The 23,119-nt window shown below is 44.4% G+C and overlaps 1 protein-coding gene across 1 annotated transcript in view; it reads right to left on the reverse strand.

Moving 5' to 3' along the window:
* Rybp (RING1 and YY1 binding protein) overlaps nucleotides 1-13,560 on the reverse strand; it is a 52,074-nt gene extending 38,514 nt beyond the window's left edge. The window contains exons 1-2 of the mRNA NM_001399600.1: nucleotides 13,448-13,560; nucleotides 12,683-12,808 (exon numbers count right to left, since the gene is read on the reverse strand). Coding sequence (NP_001386529.1) covers nucleotides 12,683-12,808; nucleotides 13,448-13,479 — 158 coding nt within the window. The 5' untranslated portion in view covers nucleotides 13,480-13,560. The remainder of the gene's footprint in view (nucleotides 1-12,682; nucleotides 12,809-13,447) is intronic.
* Nucleotides 13,561-23,119: the final 9,559 nt, after the last annotated feature.

The following is a 23,119-nucleotide window of genomic DNA, read 5'->3' on the forward strand; positions in this document are numbered from 1 at the left end:
TGGTAATTATAATGGTATCAGAACTAATAAAAGACCATTAGCATAGGCATACTCAAGGAGTTAAATGCCAATCTTTATGCTTTATAATTTCCAAAATTATTTTGAATTTTTAAGTTTTTGACCCTTGGAATAATCATGAGGCATAATGTTATGCATGTATGTAATGTTTAAATGACCAAATGACCCAAACAATTCAAACTTTTAAAATAACAATTCTGTGTTGAGAAATAAACTCTTCCCTTTTTATGTTTTGAGTAACTAACTGTGCCACAGCATACACACCCCAAGCTTTATTTGGGGATATTATGCTTCTTGATCCCCGCTACCATGTCACTTCACACAAAATAACAATTACATCAAAAGATCTTTTTTAAAGGATTTAGTTATAAGTACATTGTAGTTGCCTTCAGACACACCAGAAGACAGCATAGCAGATCTTATTACAGATGATTATAAGCCATCATGTGGTTGCTGGGATTTGAACTCAGGACCTCTGGAAGAGCAGTCATAGTGCTCTTTAACCACTGAGCCATCTCTCCAGCCCTGAAATCCTTCCTTGACTGCTAGCTCTTGAGGCAGAGGCAGGAGGACCTCTGTACTTCCGTTAATGTTAACTTAAAAATTGGGTTCCTCAAGAGAACTCATACTGCTTTTGTAGAGGACCAGAGTTTGGCTCACAGTACCCACAGATGAGCAAATGACAAAATACTCCAGGTCCAGAGGATCCAATGTCCTCTTGTCTGGTTTCTGTGGGCACTCGTGTAAACATACAGTTTTTTCTTCTTTTTAATTTAAAATATTTTAAAACTTAGTTGTGACCCAAAATGAAGTAAAAAGGTACAAAGCTGGTAGTGGTGGCACATACCTTTAGTCGCAGCACTCAGGAGGCAGAGGCAGTTGAAGATCTGAGTTCAAGGCCAGCCTGTTCTACAGAGCTAGCTACAGCAAATGAACCCTGACTGGGAAAATACAAATACAAACTGAGTTCATTTGAATTTCATTTTTTAAAAAAGGCTCAATAAATTTTGGTTTTGGAATAATAAGACCTGACAACTTCTGAGATGGCCCTAAACATCTTTCTGCCATTCTGTACTACACATTTGTGATACAGCATTCTCAGAATTTTGATTATAAAAAAAAAAAAAAAAAAGCAATTCTGAAAACACTGAAAGTATTTTTATGTTTCACATATCCAATATTAAGCTAATATATATATAAAACTAAGTACATCTACCTGGTTATAGTATACAAATTAGCTTGTCTCTAATAAATAGTAAAATCAATATACAAAGAATTTTAAGATAAATTTATAGCATTATCCTCAAGTATTTGATTTCTGTGCCTAGTTTACATGCCTTTATACGGAGGTCCTAAGTAGGAAAAGCTGTAGAAACAACAATGTGAACCAGCAATTCTAAGATGAGTTCCACAGACCAGCAGCATGACACTGCCTGAAAACCCACTCTAAGTTCTGGGTCCTACTTCACATTTGCTTACTGAAGACTCTTGGGATTAAGAACCAGCAATGCGTTTACACAATCTTACAGGTGTTTCCACGGGATAAGTTTTGAGAGCCATGAACCTATATAAATCTGTTCTTCAGTGGAGGATTTGAGTACAGTATTGATAAAAAATTCAAAAAAAAAATCTTAGTTCTTGTATAATACACTCTACAACAAAGCAGATTTTCAACTTTACTCTTACAAATAAAAAATTTGTAAACACAAAGTGTTCACAAAACTTATTTCTTAAATGCATCCTAAGTGAGCTATAACAAAGTTTTGAAATCTTTCATACAGCTCACCTCCCATTCCCATATGCTACTACCATATTTTGTCACTTTTAACAAAACCTCCTTTTTTTTTACATAGCACCAGGGAAAATGTACAAGTATTTCTGGTCCAATAACTAAATTCCTCAAAAACATTTTAGCTGCTGACAAACGAGAAGTGTCTCTATTTTTGTTTAGTCTCTAAATAGTCTTTCCCCCCTCCCCCACTTTAGAGACAAAGTTTCTCTGTGTAGCTGACTATCCTGGAACTCACATCAGCCTGTCTCTGTCTCCCAAGTGCTGGAATTAAAGACATGCACCACCACTGGTTAGTTTATCATCAATCTTTACTGACATTTTCTTTACTCATACAGTCAGTAAAAACTAATGGGCTATGGAAATGGCTCAGCTGTGATGAACACTAGATGGTCTTCCTAAGAACCAAAGCTTGAGTCACCTAATGTTTGGCCAATCATATTACCACATGTGTAAGACAGCAAGACTCGGGAATTGGTCAAAAAATCTGAATCCTGCAGTCAGTCAGTCTAAATGGCACCCTTTTCCTTACAGGTTATGTAAACCACTAAAGAGTTCTGGATTGCTAGAGCCAAGCAAGACTATCTAACTTGCCATATTCTTCCAGTACCTGCGGTAGCCAAGTTTTAGTAAAAAAGAGCTAGTAAACCTCACACCCTACATGCAACATCTGAGCTGTTCTTAGAAAGCAGTCACCAAGTTTGTTTTCTCTCTATGACTAACCACCACATTAAGATTCATCATATTGAGGAAACTAGCATTCCCTCAATCTTGTGTCCTTCCAAAGGTCACTATATGCTGCATGCTCTAATTGTATAGAAAAATACATTAAGTTTTGACTCAGATGCTTTATTACATATCCCTGTATACCTTCCACTGTTTTTCTTTTTCTCGTCCAATCACAAGATAAAACAGATATTGTAAATTGGCTAAGAGGAAAAGAGAAAGCTTTATCTAACCCTGCTTAAAATGTCACCTGTTTACCTTATGATTCTAACTCTAAATTTCTGAGTAACCCTATAGCATATCCACAACTGCCATAATTTACTGGGTTCATTTTTGCCACCATAGTGTCAATACTGCATGGAAATCAAAGTATAGCTAAGTAAATGAAGTATCAAGAATTCAACAAAACATAATTACTCCACATTATCTAACAAAGTGAACAACGGGTACAAAGATGAGGCTACCTACCCTATGTATGTAGGAGGTATAACATCAAGTTATAGACAACACTGTAATGGCAGAATGGACAGAGGGCTTCGAATACTGGTCGGTGTTCTCTGACCATCTGTAAGCCGCAATAAGTGCCAGTTTAGAAACAAGCAATCTGCCTCTTCAAAATCAGTTTATCCCATACACTCAACCCCTTGCTTCATTTCCAGACTTCCCAACGACTTCTGGCAGCTAAAACCACCACCTAGACTACTAAGATAATACTTATTGACAGTTGATATTCAAGTGTGCCACAAAGCACCACAACTCAAAAAAGCACTCCAGGAACTACTTTAAATGCACTACTGCCTGCCTCCAAGACTTTTTAATCTTATATTTAAGTCTCAGTATTTGTTTAGAAAACAAAACCAAAAACAGGAATGTTATTACTCTTAGGAGCACACTTCAGCAAGACAATGTTCACCTAACCCAGTAACACTAAAAACAAGCCCTCATATATGAAAGAACATTAAGAACTCAAAACTGGTGAGGGTGTTGCTCTAGCACAAACTAGGTAATGGCTTTTGAACCCCAACAAAAGAACTATATATTTCTCCGACTATTTATTCTATACAGCAAACATCTGTGAACCCCTAGAAGTGCCAGGGTATATTATAAAACAGGAAAACAAAAACTATTTTAAAAAAGGAAAAAAAAAAAAAAAAAAAACCCTGTCCTCCAACAAGATGAAAAAGAGGCACACTGGCAATCAAATAAAAATACAGCTGATACATGCATGACAGAATGGGTGCAAAAAGTTTCATGGAAGGCCATCTGGAAGGACAGACACATCAGCCGGAACACACAAAAAAGAAAAACCCTTAAACAGAAAATAGAAGGGGGCAGAGATGGCACACACCTTTAATCCCAGCACTCTGGAGCCAGAGACAGGTAAATTCTTGTGTCTGAGGCCAGACTGGTCCAGGACAACCAGGGCTAATATAAGAAACCCTGTCTTTAAAAAAAAAAAAACAAAAAACAAAAAACAAAAAACAAAAAAACAAGAAAACCGAGGGAGGGGAAAAAGCCTGGAGAGATGGCCTGGCAGTTAAGAACACCTGATGCGGGGTTGGGGATTTAGCTCTACGCTTGCCTAGGAAGCGCAAGGCCCTGGGTTCGGTCCCCAGCTCCACAGCTCCGAAAAAAAAAAAAAAAAAAAGAAAAGAACACCTGATGCTCTTCCAGAGGGCCCAAGTTCAATTCTCAGCACCCACATGGTAGCTTACAAGTGTGTAACTCTAGTTCCAGAGATCACCCTCACAGAGACCCACATACATGCAAAGCACCAACTCACATAGAATAATAAATTTTTAAAAAGGAAGAGAAGGGAGAAAGAAAGAAAGAAAGAAAGAGAGAGAGAGAGAGAGAGAGAGAGAGAGAGAGCGAGCGCGCGCAAGCAGGAAGAATGGATGTAAGAAGTGAGACATCACAGTCCACACTCAGAAGACATCAGTGTGGTATGGAACAAACACATTCTGTATAGAGGGCAAACAGAGTATTAGTTGCACGCTGCTTGCAGAAGTTTTGAAGACATAGGAAAAGACCAAACTACAAAAGTCTTGGGATATTCAGGATTTAGATTCCCTCCTAAAAGCAATGCAAGTCAGGAAACAATGTGAAGCAGGATTTGTGAGTGGTCTGTGTGGCAGGATTTGTGAGGCCCCTTTGGAAAACACTCTCAGAACTCAGCCTTTAAGCTGTTCAAGTGGAGAAGCAGGTATATTTGTCATATGTACACAAGCATGGAGACAATGAGGCAGTTAATAATGAGGAGGAGGATGACCATTATGACTATAACTATGAACAATCGTCTCTGGGAACTCAAAGCATTTGAATCCTAAGCAAGCACCTGAAGAGTTAAAAAGAGGTGAAAGAAACAGAATATATAGTAGCACAGACCAGTTGTGGTCCATTAATCCAGGGAAGGAGGCTGACAAGCATGAGTTTGAGCCCAGCATGAACCAGTCTATACAACCAATCTTACATTCAAAAACAATGATGAGTCCTTCTCTTCAAGGAAAAGACTGTTTCCACTTTAATCATCAACTCTTTTTTTTTGAAAGATTTATTCATTTATTATATATAAGTACACTGTAGCTGTCTTCAGACACACCAGAAGAGGGCATCAGATCCCATTACAGATGGTTGTGAGCCACCATGTGGTTGCTGGGAATTGAACTCAGGACCTCTGGAAGAGTAGTCGGGTGCCCTTAACCGCTGAGCCATCTCTCCAGCCCTAATCATCAACTCTTATGAGCGGCCTCACACCATGACCAGCATTACAGTCACCTCACTTGGTCTTTCCCATCACTAGGTACTACATGATGCTCTGATCTTTTTCCATCCAAGTTCTTAAAAGAGGAGTTCTCCTGAAAGCTCTGGGAGGCTGAGGCAAGAGAACTGTTCAAGGCTAGCCTGGGCTACATACTGAGTACCAGATCAACCCTAGCTAGTCAAGACTCCAGCTCAAAAACACAAACAAAAAGAAAAATTGCTAAACAAAAAACAAACAATGAGAATAAACTCCCTTTTATGACCTCTAGAAGTGTCATACCTTAAATCTCATTCACAAAGTTAGACTCTTTCCCCTTGCACCTTGATGCCTGATGCAGAGCTGACCCTGAAGTCATGAGAAAGCAGGAGAGCTAGCCCTGCCCCTCACCTAGGCAGCACCTGGTGGTGGGGTGCTGGTGAGCCTGCCCCCCTGAGGACATGAAAATGGGAGAACTTGGGCTGGAGAGATGGCTCAGTGGTTTAGAGCTCGGGCTGCTCTTCCAGAGGTCCTGAGTTTAATTCCCAGCAACCACATGGTGGCTCACAACCATCTGTAATGGGATCTGATGCCCTCTTCTGGTGTGTCTGAAGACAGCTACAGTGTATTTATATATAGTAAATAAAAAAAGAAAATGGAAGAACTGCCCCTGCCTCTTGCTGGTAGCAACTTTAGATGAGATAACAGGCTGACCAACTCAGCTACCTCCCATGCCCAGATCAGGAGTCTGAGTTTAGTATCTCTTGAGATACTGGTCTACATCATAATAGATTCTGTCAGAAAGGAGGAGGGGAAGTGAGGGGGAGGGGAAGGGAGAGGAGGGGAGGGTCTGAGGGCAGCTGCTTAGAGCACTCAGATGGCCTGAGAGTAAAACAGCACCGGTAAAATAAATGAACTCTTCACAGCAACATGACAATGAGTAGATGATGAAGGACTCCTCTCACAGAACTTAAAACATTAAAGTGATAGAACATGAGCCAGTTATGGGAGTTTCTGGGAATGTTCTCCAAACAACTTCATGAAGAATCTGGAACAGCAAGTTACAAACATGCACCCACTTTGCAGCAATTCATCAAGCCTTTAAACTTGTACACTACAAACAGGTGACACAGTCACTACATCAAAGGAGCAAAGACAACACCGAGGAGAAAAGCAAAGCAACAACAACAAAAGAAAAAACAGGCCAGAAAGACATCAGAATGTTATCAGCTCAAGAGCCCTACTACTACTCTGAGAACTTAGGAAAGGAGCTAGCTAGTTCTGGTAGTCTTTTGGTAGCTACTGAAACTGAAGGTTTGGTTTCTAAGCCCTGAAGCACATAATTAATGTGCAGTAATACAGTGATGTATTTCCTATCCTGGTGATTAAAAAACATTGCAAGGTATTAACAGGCCTGTGTATATAGTATATAACATACAACTAAGGAAAATTGAATACCCTGAGACCCCCAAAGCCAGCAATGCAAACATCTGAACTTAAAAAAAAACACACATAAACTGGTAGAACTCTCTCCTGACTCCAAAAGCAAACAGCATCACCACACCTGAACAGGGAGGGAAATCACACAGCAGCATGTCTGTCTATATGTAGAACAGCCTCTACCAGTCCACCCCTCATTCCTCTATGCTTCTCATTAGCACACTCTTCACAGGGCTCATGTCACTAGTTGAAATGATCTCAGTTTTCTGTTTATATTTTCTCTTCCCTCTCCATAGGAGTTCAAGCTCAATGAGAATAGAAGTTCACCTGTCTTTGCATCACTGTGCATACACACAGAGCCCAGACAGTTAGGTACACAATAAAAACTTGTCAAATGGCCACAACTACCCAAGTAATTTATTTAAGGACACCAAGTACACGAAGTAAACAGTAAGTTCAATGCAATAACAAAATAATTACCCAATTTTGTTTTAAGAGTGATCTTGTAAACCCCCAGCTCTGAAAGGCACATCAGTTTGAGAGGCTGGGTAAGGTTTGATGATCTCAAATACAGGGAATTTTCTTAATGTACTTTACAGATTGTTTTTATTAAAGAAAAACACTACAATGAAGCCAATGTGACTCAAGGTGCAAAACCACAGTTGTGGATTCTCAGGAAATATGGGTAAGAGGCCTGGAAATCTTGCTGTCTGAAATGTACCGCCAGAAAGATGCCCTTTAAAGGGTTCCAACAAAGATCATAACTATATTGTGGTTTTCCCAACAAGCTTCTGCAGTAATTAGTGATTTTCAGAAGACTGAGTTGTCAAGGCATCTTTATAAGGGAAGTCCAAAGTTGCAAAGCGAAAAATTCTGAAACTCTCAAACACAATTTTATACTAACAGTCACTTCTCTGACTTCCAATTCAATACCCTGAATATCTCTATAAAGCTAATTATTTCTCTACAACTGTTATGTCAGCTTAAAATTTTTCCTTCTTTCTGCAGTCTACAAAGGTCTAAAAACAATGTAATCTTTTCACAGTGGCAGTATTTTAAATAATCAGGGATTAAATAAAACTTTTCAATTCAACACAAAATATGCAGATCAGGATTACAGGGACATGTACAAACTCTGCAGATACAAGGAATGACCAGGTATGGTGGAAGAGCCCAACGTTCCATGCAGTGAATGTGCACACATAAAAAGAATGTTTTTTAAAAAAGTAAAATCTGGAAACAAAAGCAACCAAGTTGAACCTATAGTGATTTATTCCCAATTTCTCAAAGTAGTGCAATTTAAGTAACAGCTAGAGGAAAAGATGTACCACTACTAGCAAAGTTAACAATCACTGACAAGAATATATAGCAGTGTTCCAATAAATTCTATTTTAAAAGAGAACATTTCTTCCCCCCAGCTGGGGACCAAACCCAGGGCCTTGCGCTCGCTAGGCAAGCCCTCTACCGCTGAGCTAAATCCTCAACCCCAAAAGAGAACATTTCATTCAGAGAAAAAACAAGGTCACAAAATCAGTCTACCATCATGTCTAGGAAGTTATTCTGTCCACAATTTAAAAACATCAGTAGCACAAAGTTATATTAGTTCATGCATTTATTTTATTTTTTTTTAAAGATTTTATTTTATGTGAGTACCCTGTCCAAACACACCAGAAGAGAGCATTTGGTTCCATTACAGATGGTTGTGAGCCATTATGGTTGCTGAGAATTGAACTCAGGACTTCTGGAAGAAGAGCAGTCAGTGCTCATAGCCACTGAGTCATCTCCCCAGCACAGTTCATGCATTTACAATGCTTTACCTTTCCTTCCCTCTTCATTAAGAGGGTAAGAAATACTACCTCAAGCTACCTCGGAAAGGGATCCTGTTTCTCGCCCACCCACCTGCTATCTTGCACATACAAAAAAAGCTCCTTTATTTCTCCCTCTTGCAAAGCTGGGTGAAACACCATGGTAGGGAGGCAACCTCCTGGCAGTCTATTACTGCTTTAGAGTTAACTTTACTATGTATCACCACATAGGAAATCAACTCACATTATAGCAATGTTCTAAAACCTGGAATGCGTTGACAGCTGTACTCTTTCAAATGACTGAGAAAAATCACTTATTTGTACTCATGATGACTGATTAGTATATATGTAAAGTACATCCCCAATCTCCAATAAAGCTCTTAAAAAATAGTAATAATAATTTTTTAAAAAACAGGAGAGGGGGGGTTGGGGATTTAGCTCAGTGGTAGAGTGCAAGGCCCTGGTTCAGTCCTCAGCTGGGAAGGGGGTAGGGGGGGATGGGACACACACACACGAGGGACAGGAGAGATGGCTCAGACAAGAGTTGAGTCCTAGGATCTAAATCAGGCAGCTAACAATCCAGCTGGTCCAGGGAATGTGATGCCTTTGCTCACCTGCACATACATACCTATATACCTAACACATAACTAAAAAATATTTTTTAAATATCAGTTAAGGATTAAAGAATGGGAAAATATGGTTAGGAAAGGAATTATAAACTAGGGAAGGCCAGAGTTAATGGCACATAATCTATAATACCAGAACTATCGAGACTAACAAGGGGAGACTAGCAAGCCAGGAGTTCAAAGCCAGCCTAAGCTATATATATAGTCAATTACAGGCAATTCAAGACCCCATCTCAAAAAAAAAAAAAAAAAAAAAAAAGACACAACATATATGTAGTAATTACCTCTAAAATACAGACCTTAGCCCAGCAGGATCATTCATAAATAATGAACAAATGTATAAAGATATCTTTTGCCCTCAGACAATCCCACTAGATAAATGTCTATTCCTATTCCCTTGGGATTTCTGACTGTCCTTTTCGCTCTGCTTCATGTTATTCCAAAGTCCCTTTTCTAGAATAATTCACAGTTCTAACTGTAGATTTAAAATTACTACTGCACATCCTAATAGAAGTAAAAAGCTAGCAGCTGATTGTCTAGAAATCAGTTTTTCTTTCCCTAAGGGAAAGGGGCCGAGGGTTCCTTTTAATTGATTTCCAAGCCAGACTATTCTAACTTCATGTTATACAACACACACACACACACACACACACACACACACACACACCCTTCTCAGCAGCATCTTTCATATCCTAGGAATTTTACAGACACTCTTTAGATGATGGGCAGTATTTTCCCACTTAAATTGAGGAACATCAACGCCACCCACAAAGGGCAAATAGCTGTGTCCTAGGTGACTATTACTAACTTAAAGCTGTTTTCCTGGATTGACTGACTGGTGCCAGCAGCAATAAAGGCAAAAGTAACCAACAACTCCACAGTAACTACTGGCCAGCCAACCAGGTAAGACTGTTTAAACACTAGCTTGGAGCAACAAAACTATGTGTGTCAGTCAGCAAACACACTACTTCAAAATTGCCAATTTTCATCTATTACCCACCATCCAACCCTAACCATCAGGCTGGCTTTAAGTTCTTATAGACCAAACTTTAATGGCCACTGCTGCAAAAACAAACCAAAAACCAAACTAAGCTTCCCACAAGCACAAGTGCAGCTTGGTCTTCATGTAGTCCCTTAACAATTTGGAGTGGGGGCTGTCTCTGCTGCCTGCCGTGGACCTCCTTCCCTACCTGGACTGCCTGGTTGGACTTAAATGAAGGGGGTGTTTAGTCCTAACTAGATGGGGGGCGGCGTTCCAGTGAGGAGGACTTCCCTGTCTCTGAGAAGAGGAGGGGTTAACAAGGAAATGAATTTGTAAGGACAAGACTGGAAGGAGGGCTGAGACTGGGACATAATGTGAACAAAATTATGGATAGAAAAAAAATAACATTTTTAAAAACTCAAATGTAAATTTACTTTAAAAGGTTCAAGAGAAAATACTGTACTGGCCAACCTCCCAGAAAAATTAAGTGAAGCAATGCACTGGCTAGGACAGCATAGACACTGGTCATGTTCACTTCTTCATATGAAACCCACAAGTTACACAGAACTCAAAATGTCACTTGCATTCCACTTAGTGACGACTTAAAACACTTAAGTATTGATAACAAACAAATCCAAGCAAGATTGTTTTAAAAAGAGTATCATGAACTGGTGAAGGTTTCCCACCTGCATACTGCGCTCAAAGCCTACTCACTCATCTGTATGAAAAATCCCTAAAAGACGGTACTTCATTTTCGGAATGGACAAACTCAAATATCCTAGCATGCCAATCCAGTTAAAATTTCATTGCTGTCTGTCATCTGTGTGTGTCTCTGAAAACATTAAACAAAATCTTTAATCAATACCTTTCACATGCTTCCAAAAAGTTGGTGAATCAGACTTTTCAATAAAAGTAAAAGTTGAAAAGCATTTCAATGTGATATAATTATTACCAGCAACACATAAGACACAAACTTTTGAATCTGGCTGTAGTTTCTCTTCACCAGCAAAGTTCTCAAGTTCTTACTAGTTTCCTGGTCATTTCCTCGAACATCAACTACACTAACACTCAAGGCAAAACCACAATAAAGAGCTTTGGCCTCAGCGGGATTCTACATGTAAAAAACATTACTCATAAATAATATAGTCACTATTGATTTAAAGTAACAAATACATTTCTAAACTTTCATGCTGTGTGATGGAATCTCCGATTTTAGACAGCAGAACAAATCCTAAGAAATGGGTTTTCCACTTAACTAAATCTAGTATGATACAAAAAACTAATGTGAATTTACTTATATATATAAAAAAAAAATCCTACTAGCTGGGTGCAGTGAGGCTGAGTAACAGGATTGTGGTTCCAGATTAGCTCTAAATATAGTGAGATGCCATTTTAGTAGAAAAACAAAACTACTTACAGGGAAATAAACTTCAGTTCTTGAGTTTTGATTCAAAGGTCTCATTTCTTAATAGTGAAATTCACAAAATTCCCCAGTAACTGGAGCAATTCATTCCAATTAAGACTTACAGCTGAAGCCTCCTTAATCCCAGATGTAAGTAAAGCAACTAGACCCTGACAAGGCACCTCGCTCAGAACATCCAGGTGGAACTAGTCACAATGGTATGCTGCCAATTCAAAAGCAAGCACCTGCTGTAATGAAACATTTAGCCTTCAACCTGGACGCCTGATGAGTCCTAAGCTAACTCTCACTTTCTTATGTGCTCTAAATACAGTCCCTTTAAATGGGAGCAAGAACGCCATAACCTAACTCTTCGAAACAGAAATTCTAAATCAAAGTTTAAAACAGCTGCAGGACTATAGAACTAGTTTTAATGTTACTCTACAAATAGTTCGAACTCATTTGCTACCACATGCAGCTAACCACTCTCATCTTAATATAAACGAATCCCTTTCAATGTTTTAACACAAAGCCATTAACACTAACTTAAGTCTATTCACCTCAACATCTCACACCATTCTACATAAGCTACTAACAAAAGACACATCAGCAGGCCCCTTGCCCCACAAATACACTTTTTCCAACCCTCCAGGATGTATCTTCAAGTGCAAAAAAGAGATATTTCCAACCCAAGACAGACAAAAGGCACGACCCAGTCTTATTGTACCACCATACCACCATTAAACTCAGGAAAAAACTAATTCTGGACAAATTAAAACTACTCTGCACACAACAAATACCAAAATGTCCAATGTCCTATGATCCATCACTATTCCCTTCCTCTCTCTCCCCGGTGGGAGCCAATAGCAACAAGCCAAAGGATGCAAATGTCAAATAAATCCAATGTCTGAAACAAGAGGAAAACCTGGGGAAAATCCCTCCCATAAATCCTTTATTTTAGCACGAGGCACTGAACGCAACTTGAAATGGCACGCAACCCCAACCACATCGCCCATCCCCAAATGCTAAGGGTCGTAATCAACAAGTTGGCAAGAGGGCGATCAATAATAATGAAAGTACGACTCACTCCCCTCTCCGCACAATAAATAAAGCCAAAACAAGTATTTCAACAAAAGCTAGCACAGGTCTTCCAGTACCTGGTGGAGGTGCCTTTCCGCACATCGCAGATGCTGCATTTAAAGGCTTCGGCGCTGTTCCTAAAGGTGCAGACGCTACAATCCCAAAAGCCTTCGTCTGCAGCCGGTTTCGCTTGTCTTTTTGGCCTTCCGAGGAGTGGAGAACCGAGGAGAGAATAGAGAAGAGAAAACAAACGCTGGTAAGCCGTCGTCAATTCACAGGAATCCGACGCTGGAAACTTCTCGCAGCGACCACCCATCCACCCCACTGGCGGGCACTGGGGCGAGAGGCCGACCGGCAACGCGGAGCCGGGCGCCCCCTCCGGCCCCGGGCACCGAGCGCCTGACGGCGGCGACGGCTCACGCGGGGCCGCGCCGAGCGCAGGAAGCGGGCCGACTCGTGGGCGCGAGCGCGGGGCGGCGGGGGCGCGGCGCGGGCCGCGGGCCGGATCCCGAAGGCGGCGAGCAGCCGGGACGGCCGGGCGGCGGCGCGGAGGGGGCCGGCGCCGCGCGCTGCCCGCCCCTGCTCGCGCCCTCCCGCCCGCCCCACCTGGTTAAATCTCCCTTTGTCTGGGCGGAGCGGCGACGGCGGAGGGCGGCTGAGGAGGAGCCGCCATGGCTGCGGCGCGCACGGCCGCCGGCCCGAGCGGAGCGACACCGCCTCCCTCCGCCCCCGGGTCTCCATCTTAGCGCGCCTCCCCCGCGCGGCCGCTCCGGCCTAGTCGCCGGTGTCCCCGCCCGCCGCGGCCGCCCTCCCCTTCCGCCCCTTCGGCGCCCGGCAGGTACCTGGTCGGGCTCTTCTTGTCGCCCATGGTCATGGACGGGCTGGCCCCCGGCGCCCCACAGCTGCGCGCGCCTCCGCTCAGAGGAGAAGCGCGGTCCGCAGCGTCGCGGAGCGGCCCCCGCCCTCCCGCGCCGCCCGCCCGCCCTCCGCCGCTGGGCTCGAGCTCCAGCCGCCGCCGCCGCCGCCGCCGCCGCTGCCGCCGCCGCCAGTCTCCGGACGAGACTAGTCCCCGCCAGCGCCGCCTCCGCCGAGTGACTGACGAGGGGCGGGGCCGGGCGCCGCGCGTCATACACCGGGCAACCAATAAGAGGACGACGACCGGCGCCGCGGGGGCGTGGCGTAGCGCGCGGGAGGGCGTGGCGCCGCGGGGGGGCGGGGCGGCCGGCGTGCGTGCCCGGGAGTGTGTGTGCGCGCGGGGGGCGCGCGTGCCTGCCGGTGGCCCCCGCGGCCCCGGCGCGTCTGAGCGTGCGAGCCCGGCAGGGAGCACGTGGCCGTGCCCGCGGGCCCCCGTGGCTCTGTGGCGGCCCCCACTCGCTGCGGAGCCCTGTGCGGCCGACGCTGGGACTCTGGCCCCGCAGCGGCTCCGCTGAAGTAGTTCCGCGCAGTTTGCGCGCGCCGCGGGGGGCTGCGCCTCGAGGCCCGCGTCTCCCGCACTGCCGCTTCTGCCACGAGGGGCTTTGTGGCTGTCTTCCCCAAGCGGCCCTCTCGGGCGGCAGCCAGACCTGCACCCTCCTGAGCCGGGGCGCCGGAGGGAACTCTGGAGAGGGTGTGGCGCAGCCTCGGGCCCCCGCAGCCGAAATAGGGCGTTTCCCCGGGGAAGTTGCTGTTCAGATCCAAGCGACCACATGCCCGCTTTCCAACCTCGTGTCGCGGTTCCTGCCTCTGCGAAATGAGGCTCCTAACGCTCCTCCCAGGAAGGGCACGGTGGATGAAAAGCACTCTAACCTGTACCCCGCACTTAGGAAGTACCAGGGCCCGACTCCGTTCCCTCCGGCGTCTGAGATTGGGAGAAAATTGGTACCCCTCACTTTCTGCCTTGCTCCAAGCATGCTCTTGCTACAGGGTTTTGTGACTCAGGACCCTCTACCCCCAGGCACTACAAGGAACCAAGTGGGGGAATGTCTTACGATTAAAGGAAGCCCCAGGTCGGGAGCGGAGGGGCGAGAAACAGGACCAATAGGTGATGCTAAAAGGTGGGGGCAGAGATGGGGTGTGGGGGACCGATAAGAGCAAGAGCTCTGGTTGACTTGCAAACTCAAAGTAGGTAGTTATCAGGACTGGCTCTAGGGAGAGGAGCAAAGCGGGAGACCCACTGAAGTTCCAGGAGAGCCAGAAAGCAGGAAGTCCTGGGATCTGAAGGGAGAGAATAACAGAGGGAGGCTCTGTGACTAAGATAAACTTGATCAGCACTAGATGTCCTCCAGGCAGGCACACCCAGGAGGGCCAGCTACAGTGTTCAGCAAGGGTCAGCAACCTCTGAGACCTGGGCCACTTACTTCTTAGGAGTGAAGGAGGAAGAGGAGGAAGGATGAAGTCCCAGGGGCAAAGGGGCCAGAGATAACCAAGGAATGTGCATGTCAAGGCATGGCCCTGGGCCAGCAGCCTTGGCCCCTAGGGTCGGCTTGGAGTATTTCCAGCATTCTGCCCCTGGTGCATTTAAAAAAAAAAAAAAAAAAAAAAAATCTCTTTGGAGGGGGAGGCAGGGAACCACTGAAGGAACTGATGCAGCTTAGTTCCTGCCTAGCAAGCAGGAGGTCCTGGGTTTGATTCCCAAGCACTGGGCAAATGCAAAGAATAAGTAAAAAGAATAAATGATCTCCCCGAAGTCAAGAGAGGGTAGGTGGGATCCACAGGTCATAGGAAGGAGACTGACTTTATTTTTTATGTAGAAGTAAAACACAAACTTCAGTCTTGCACCTCAGTGCAGATTAGTCATGGCCTTGTCTACACCATGTAGGTAAGGGTGTTCTTTTCACCATCCTCCAACCTGCCTAGCCTCCAACCAAGGCAATCACTTTACTTCAACTTTGGTCAGCCAACATCAGTTTTGTCTCTTCATGAACTATCCCTAGAGTCATTTGGTATGCCTGGGCGGAACGTTTTCCTCTCTGTGGTAGAGATGGAATCATGGTAGGCAAGCTCTGCCTCTGACTTACACTCTCAGCCCCTGGCTGACACTTCTGAATAGGCAGACTTTCTTTGATATTCTTCCATTCTGTTGCCTGCATCCAAGTTCACACCCCTTTCTTTGCTTAATCTGGTAGCATCCCATGGCAACCACACCATCCTTTATCTTTAGGACACCTTTTCCAGGATGTCTTTTGTGGGGTGTGTGTGCGCATTCGTCTTGTGTTACCTTTTCAAAAGAGCTCATTTATTTCTAGGAACTTACTAAGAGACAGCAGATTCTTATTCCACTATTGTCTCAGGAATTCTGATTTTATTCAGTTGTGGGAAATGAGATTCCATCAGAAGTGTCTTTCTAGTTCCAGGAACACCCCACCCCTAGATTTGGGGGCTCATGCTCCATGACTTGAGCTGGGTAGCCTGCAGATCTTCCTTCAAACATTGCAAGTAAGAGGTGAAAGCCCCTCCCTCGTCCTCTGGCTCCTACACTTGAGCTCAGGAAAGAAAGGACAGCAAGTGTGGTGCGGCCCCACTTCAATCCCAACACCCAGCAGCAGAGTCGTGTGGATCTCTGAATTAGAAGCTAGTCTGGCCTGAACTTGAAGCCAGCCAGGGCTGAATAGACCCTGACTCAGATAGATAGATAGATAGATAGATAGATAGATAGATAGATAGATAGAATAGGATAAATAGATAGACAGACAGGCGGATGGAGACCACTGGTATATTCCAAAGAAAGGGTCTTGAAAATTGTCACTGTAGCTTGCTCTTCTCTTAAAATTTTCTACTGCTACCCTCAAACTGGGCTAGCCTAAATACTCAGACACTGAAACTCTGAACCTGAAAATACCCAATAAAGGCATGATAAACAAATGGGAGAAGCAAGCCTGTCTCCAAGTACCTCAAGGTTTCCCCCAGGCCCTCCCATGTCGCCCTAATGGTTTGAGTCTCCACTGGCAGTCTAGGCTGAGGTTTACAGTGAACTGAGGACAGTGAGGGCTAGACATGAAAATGTTTCCCTATGCCCAAAGAAACTACCACCAACAGATGGGTCTTAGAAGAACTATTTTTTAAAGATTTTTTAATTTTATTTTATGTGGATGGGTGCCTTGCCTGCATGCATGCAGATGCACCACATAATTGCCTGGTGCCCACAGAGGCACTGATCTTCTGGTACTGTGAGTGAACAACTCTGTGGGTACTGGGATCTGAACCCAGGTCCTCTGGAAGAGCTAGCAACCAGCGCTCCCAGCCACTCAGCCTTCTCTCCAGCCCCAGGAAGAACTATTTTTCACTTGGGATTATTTTCTTGACATTTTTTTCTTCTCTTAAATGATTGGCTCGTTTCAGTATTCCTTCTTTGTTGTTTTGTCTTTGTTTTTTTTTGGGGGGGGGCTGTTTTTCAGATAGGGTCTCATGTAGCTGAGGTTGGCCTACTCATGAACCTCCTAACCCTACCTCCCAACTGCGGGATCACAGATGTGTGCCCCACTCCTGCTTATCCCAACTTTAATGGAATAATGGCAATAGTGAATGGTAGTGGATTTTCTCAAAGTGCATTCAGGCGGCCACCAGTTCTAATGTAGGTTACTTTCCCAACTCTACCCAGTCATCTTATCCTTGAAGGAGTTAGGGCACTGAGATCACAATGGCCTTAATGAACCTTCCAAGGGCCAGTGCGATTGAAGGGAGGAGGAGGGGAAAAAACAGTGTCAACAGGTGACTGGAAAAGCCAGCTGAGAAGGATAGAGACTTAGAAAGGTTGAGATTTCAATTGTAATGGCTAACGATTAATGCCCTTCTTTGTACAGAATGTCCCTTTAGAGGGCCAGAGAAAATTGTTTCTTGGAGGGAACAACCAACCACCTGGAGTGTCTCAGGAACTGAGAAGAGACAGCAGGATTCCCTTAAGGACCCAGGGCATATGTGGATAACAGTGAACAAACACATCTAGAGCATCCTGCTGAAGACAGGACCAGCTTCTAGAGGAGAAGCGCTAGTGAGAGGCAGGTGGAGTGTCCCTGACCATCTGTGCTGAAGAAGCTTACCCAGATTTTGCACTGTCACCTGTGTGAGTGCTGTCAGATAGGACCTTGCATTAACCTGTGCCTCATGCAGCAGGAAGAGGCACAAGTCACAGTGGAGCTGGTGCTGAGAACTGCAAGCCTGTGGCACACACACATTCACACGCCCACTTTCAAAAAACTCAAAACAACAACGAACCAAAAAAAAAAAATCTGCTGAGCTACGTGGCACACAATTTACTAAAACAAAATCAGGCTAGGCATGACGGTGTACCACTGTAATCCCAGCACTCGGGAAGCAGAGGAAGGTGCATCTCTGAGTTTGGGGCCAGCCTGGTTTACGGAGTTCGTTCCAGGACAGCCAGAGCTATGTAAAGATTCTGTCTCAAAGCAAAAAAAAAAAAAAAAAAAAAAAAAAAAAGGCATAAAAGTCTAACACATAACACATAAGGAAGAGAATAGAAACAGGTGAGTCTCACAGTTGAAGATAAAGAACTTTTGGAAGATGACACAGAAAAGGGAAGGTTTGGGGCCGAGGCTGTAATGGGATTGGCAGAGTGGTCCAACAGCATGCAGGAAGCCCCAGTTCCATCCCCAGCACTGCATAGATCAAGCACAGCAGCACACATCTGTAACCCCAACCCTCAAGGGGTGGAGGAGAGTAATTAGAAGCTGGAGCTCATCCTCAGGAACACAATGAGTTCTAAGTCAGCCCGTGCTATGTGAGACCCTGTCTCTAGACAAAATCAAGTTGTCTTCACTTTGAAAATCACTGTTAAGAAAACTAAGAGAAAGCCAAAAGTTGGTAGAGTGTTTGCCTAGCACTTAGGATGCCCTGAATTCCATCTTCAGTACTATATAGATCTGACACGGTGACCCTGACCTATAAGCCCAACTCTGGCGAGGTGGAGCAGGAGGATCAGAAATTCAAAGTCCTTTTCAAGTACATAGTGGGTTCAAAGCCAGCCTGAGCTGTATGCAACCCCACCCCACCCCCCAAAAAATGCACACACACACACACACACACACACACACACACACACACACACGAGACAGATCTGAAATAAGCCAAAGACTAGAGGCAAATATTCTCAGGATACATGGATGATAGAGGATTTGTATCTTAATGATACCGTGAGCAGGAGGTGCAGACAGACATTTCACCAGGAGATACAGAGATGGCAGAAGAAACATGCCCATCAGTATTTGGTGTGGAACCTACACATTGAAGCCACAGCAATATACCCCTGAGCCTCAGAGTGGCTTAAGTCAAAAAGCCTGACAATGCCAAGTGCAGGGGAGGATGCGGCACTACCCTCCTTCATTCCCAGTGGGAGTGCAATATGGTACACTTCCTCTGGAAAAACAGATTGGCGGTTTCTTACCAAGTTAAACATACACTTGCCGTGCGAGCCAGCAATCCCACTCCTAAGGATTTACCAAGAGACGGGGAGGCATATGTTCATACAAAACATTATACTTAGACGCTTAAAGCTGCCTTTTTATTGGCACTGAAGTCTGGCAGCAGCCCAAATGCCCCGAGCTGGTGGATCATTAACACATTGTGGCACATCAACAGCGTGGAATAATACTCGGCAGTTAAAAGGACAAACTACCGGCCAGGCGACCGGATACGTGACAAATGCTTTATTCTAAGTGAGAGAGGCCAGTCTCCAAAGATGAGTTACTGTGTGGTTCTACTTAAGATTTTTCTGGAAAAGGTGGAACTAAACAATCCCTTAAATTCAGTGATCAGATTAAGGCTTATTAATCTGCTGTGTGAGGTGCCTTGCCCTAGAGTACTGATGGTCACTGAAAAAGAAGCCCCAGAGGAACTTGAAGAGGTGGGGATGACCCATACTTACAGTAAGAGGCAGAGTCTCATGGCCACAGTCATCAACGGGAAGGACAATCCCCATGTGCCTCAGAGATGGAGGAAACATTTGGCTGTCTACTTTCTGGCTCTGCAGGCTGCTTCAACAGCAGTTAGGGGATCCTTATTTGTGTCTGTGACAGGCACTGCCTTGCTAAGGATGTTCCTAGAACTTCTCGAGATACTTAGATTAAGACCCAGAATCTTGCCTGTGGTACTCCAGACTCCTCATCTTCCTGCTCACACAGCATCTTCAGTCCCCAGCTTGACTCTGGGCACCCTGGTGCCTTCCCATTCTCTGCCATGCACAGGCCTCCTAAGGCCTTTCTGCCTATTCACTCTTGGATGTCTCTATGGTTCCAGGCTACCCAGTGTCCTGGTGCCTGCTAAATCCCTCTTCAAAAATCCTCAAATGTCTTACATAGCTTAAGCTCAAGTCATCAACACCCTTCAAACTGCTACATTTCCCCCCTTAGATGATTAAGCCTGAATCTGCACCCAATAACTTCCACCAGAATGCCTGCCCGCCTGCCTGCCTGCCTGCCTGGGATTGATTAGAACTTAATTTCTACAGGACAACAGCTCTTCTTTCTCCAGTCTATACCTGTAGTGTCTAGATTAGAGTAGAAAATGTCCCCAGCCCAGTAGACACTCAGTAAAACTTGAAGGCAAGACAAAACCATGTTTATATCGACTCTCTTCTTAAAGCCTCAAATGACCCAGCAAGTTAAGGGTCAGTCACCATTCCTGAGCCATAGAGATGGTTCAGCAGGCAAAAACACTTGCCTGGCAAGTCTGTGGATCTGAGGAAGATCCCCAGGACCCACATAAAAGCCAGACACTGTGGCTCCCATCAGTAACTCCAGACCTCGTATATGGAGATAGGAGGTCGAGATAAAAGAATCAGCTGGAAGGTCTCTCATAAGCTATGAAGCAACAGAAATAATGAAGAGGTCCTGCCTCAAAAGCAATGTAGGCAGAAGAATCCTCTGACCAATACTTGTTTGGAGTGAGTGTATCTGCATTCTCCTCTGTGTTCTCTCTCTCTCTCTCTCTCTCTCTCTCTCTCTCTCTCTCTCTCTCTCTCTCTCTTTCTCTCTCTCTCCCCCCCCCTCCTCTGCCTCTCCTTCTTTTCTCATGCACAATAAACTTTAAAAGAAAGACTTGCCCTCTCTTCATTAGGTAGTCGAGCAAACTGACTTGCCAGCGATGGTCACACATTCCTTTAACTCCAGAACTTGGGAGGCAAAGGCAGGTAGATCTCTGTGAGTTTGAGGCCAGCCTCGTCTATAGAGCTAGTTCCAGGATAGCCAAGGCTACACAAAGAAACCCTGTCTCAAGAAGTCAAATTTAGAAAGAGGAGGAGCAGGAGGAGGAAGAGGAGGAGGAGAAAAGAGTAAGCATTGCCCTTACAGAGGACTAAGACCTCCACAGATAGACAGACAGACAGACAAATGGACACACACACATCATATATAGAATAAATCTTATATACTTAAATGTTTCCTGGGTAAATCTATGTTGTGAGCCTGTCTGATTGCTAGCTTTTGCCTGAGCAGAGCAGCCACAATGAATAGGGCACTTTGTGCTCCTTGGTTTGGACCTGTGATGTGCAGAAGGGGTACATACACACAAGCCCCAAACCCCATTACTTCCCCACTGGATACTTGATTTCTCTAATCTTACAATCAGAGTTGCTACACTCTGAGGACAGAGAGAAGAGTTAAGACATTTCAGTTAGTTCAGGGACTGTAACAAACATCTTCACATTCGAAGTCCTATGTGAATCCCCGACGTGACCCTCTTTAAGTTGAACCAGCTGGCTCCAGTGGGGTATGAAATTTAAGCAAGGAACTTCCCACTGACATGAGTTTATAGCCAGGCTGACAACAATCCCGCTTTCTGGCTGTTGACTCTTTCTACCAGAACAGAATGGAAACCTTATAAATCAAATAGCCTGCTATTCATCAGCTCATTGTAGTCATGAAAACATCTGATATTGGATCAGTGAGACATCTCAACATGTAAAGGTCTTTCTACGAAAGTCTAGTGACTGGGGAAGTTCAGTCCCTGAAGCCAGCCTAAGGTGTACAATGGCTACTGACTCCAAGTTGTCCTGGCTTCCACGTGTGTACTGTAGCATGCCTACTCCCCAACATACACCATGCACAGTAATAACATAAAATTAGAATAAAACATCTCCCTGGGTTCGGTCCCCAGCTCCGAAAAAAAAAAAAGATAGAATAAAACATCTAATATTGGAGTCTAGCTCATGGTATGGAACTTTCATCTCCTCCTGATCATTATGTTGAAGACCTCTCACCCTTGCCACTTCAGAATGTGATGTATTTGGAAACGACATCTTTAGAGGTGATTAAATTAAAACAAAACCAATAAGGTGGGACATTAAAACAAAGCCAATAAGGTGGGACCAGCAATCACCCCACTTTAAAAAAGAAGAATCTTTTGAGTCATGGTCTCATTGTGTAGTCTTGACTGGCCTGTAGACCAAGACGGCCTTTAACTCATTGAGGTCTGCCTGCCTCTATTTCCTGAGTGCTGGGATTAAAGGTGTGCACATTCGTGCACAAGCATGGGCAAGCGCGCGCGCGCGCGCACACACACACACACACACACACACACACACACACACACACAAACACTCACACACATAGTGTCTCCTTAAACAAAATTCAAAGTCAGGCATGGTAGCACATGTCCGATATCCCAGAACATATTGAGTTCCAGTCTAGTTAACATGACAAGAGCCTGTTTTACAAAAACAAAAACAAAAAAAAAAAAAAAAAAGAGGGGAGGGGAGAGAAGGGAGACACTGAGGAGAGAGATAAGGAAAAGAAAGAAGGAAAGAAGAGGTGAAGGGGAAAGAGGAGGAGGGGTTAAAAGGAAGAAGAGGATGGGGAGGGAGGTGAGGCCTGTACAGAAGAAGGAAGCAGAGGAGGAAGAGGAGGAAACAACTGGCCACATTCAGAGATCTCAAAAGTCTACCCTCAAAGGAATGGCCTTGTGAAGGAGGCACACCAGAGACCAGATCTGCCAAACACCTTCAGTCTAGACTTCCTACTCCAATACTGTGGAAAAAAATCCATTTTTGTTCCATAAAGTGTTTGGTCTGTGGTGTTCTGTTACAGTAATTCTAGCAAACCAACATATATGATGAGTTTGTGGGTGGAGATCCCCTGAGGTTAACAATCGCCCGTAGATAACAGAGTTTGCTCAGGTGGGTGCTAAGCCCAGGAGGTTTTGTTCTCTTGTAGCAGATTCTCTCTGTATAGTCTACACTGGGCTTCAACCCCCTTTTAAAAATTAACTGTGTCTGTCTGTGTTAGACATATATGGGTAAAGGTGTGTGCTAGGGTTCGTGTGTGGATCACAGTACGACTTGCAAGAATGTGTTCTGTCTACCTTGTGGGTTCTGGGGAAGGACTCCATGTTTTCAGATTTGTCAACAAGTATCTTTACCCACTGAGTTATCTTGCTGGTCCCTGGATTTAATATCTTTTTCTTTTTTATGGTTTATCTTTGTGTATGTATACATGTGTGTATGTGAATGTATGTGCATACGTGTGTGGGAGTACTCTCAGGGGACAGAAGACAGTGTCCTACCCCTTGCCACTGGAGCTAATAGGACT

The sequence above is a fragment of the Rattus norvegicus genome, chromosome 4 (assembly GCF_021556685.1).
Source record: "Rattus norvegicus strain SHRSP/BbbUtx chromosome 4, alternate assembly SHRSP_T2T, whole genome shotgun sequence".
Lineage (NCBI taxonomy): Eukaryota > Metazoa > Chordata > Mammalia > Rodentia > Muridae > Rattus > Rattus norvegicus.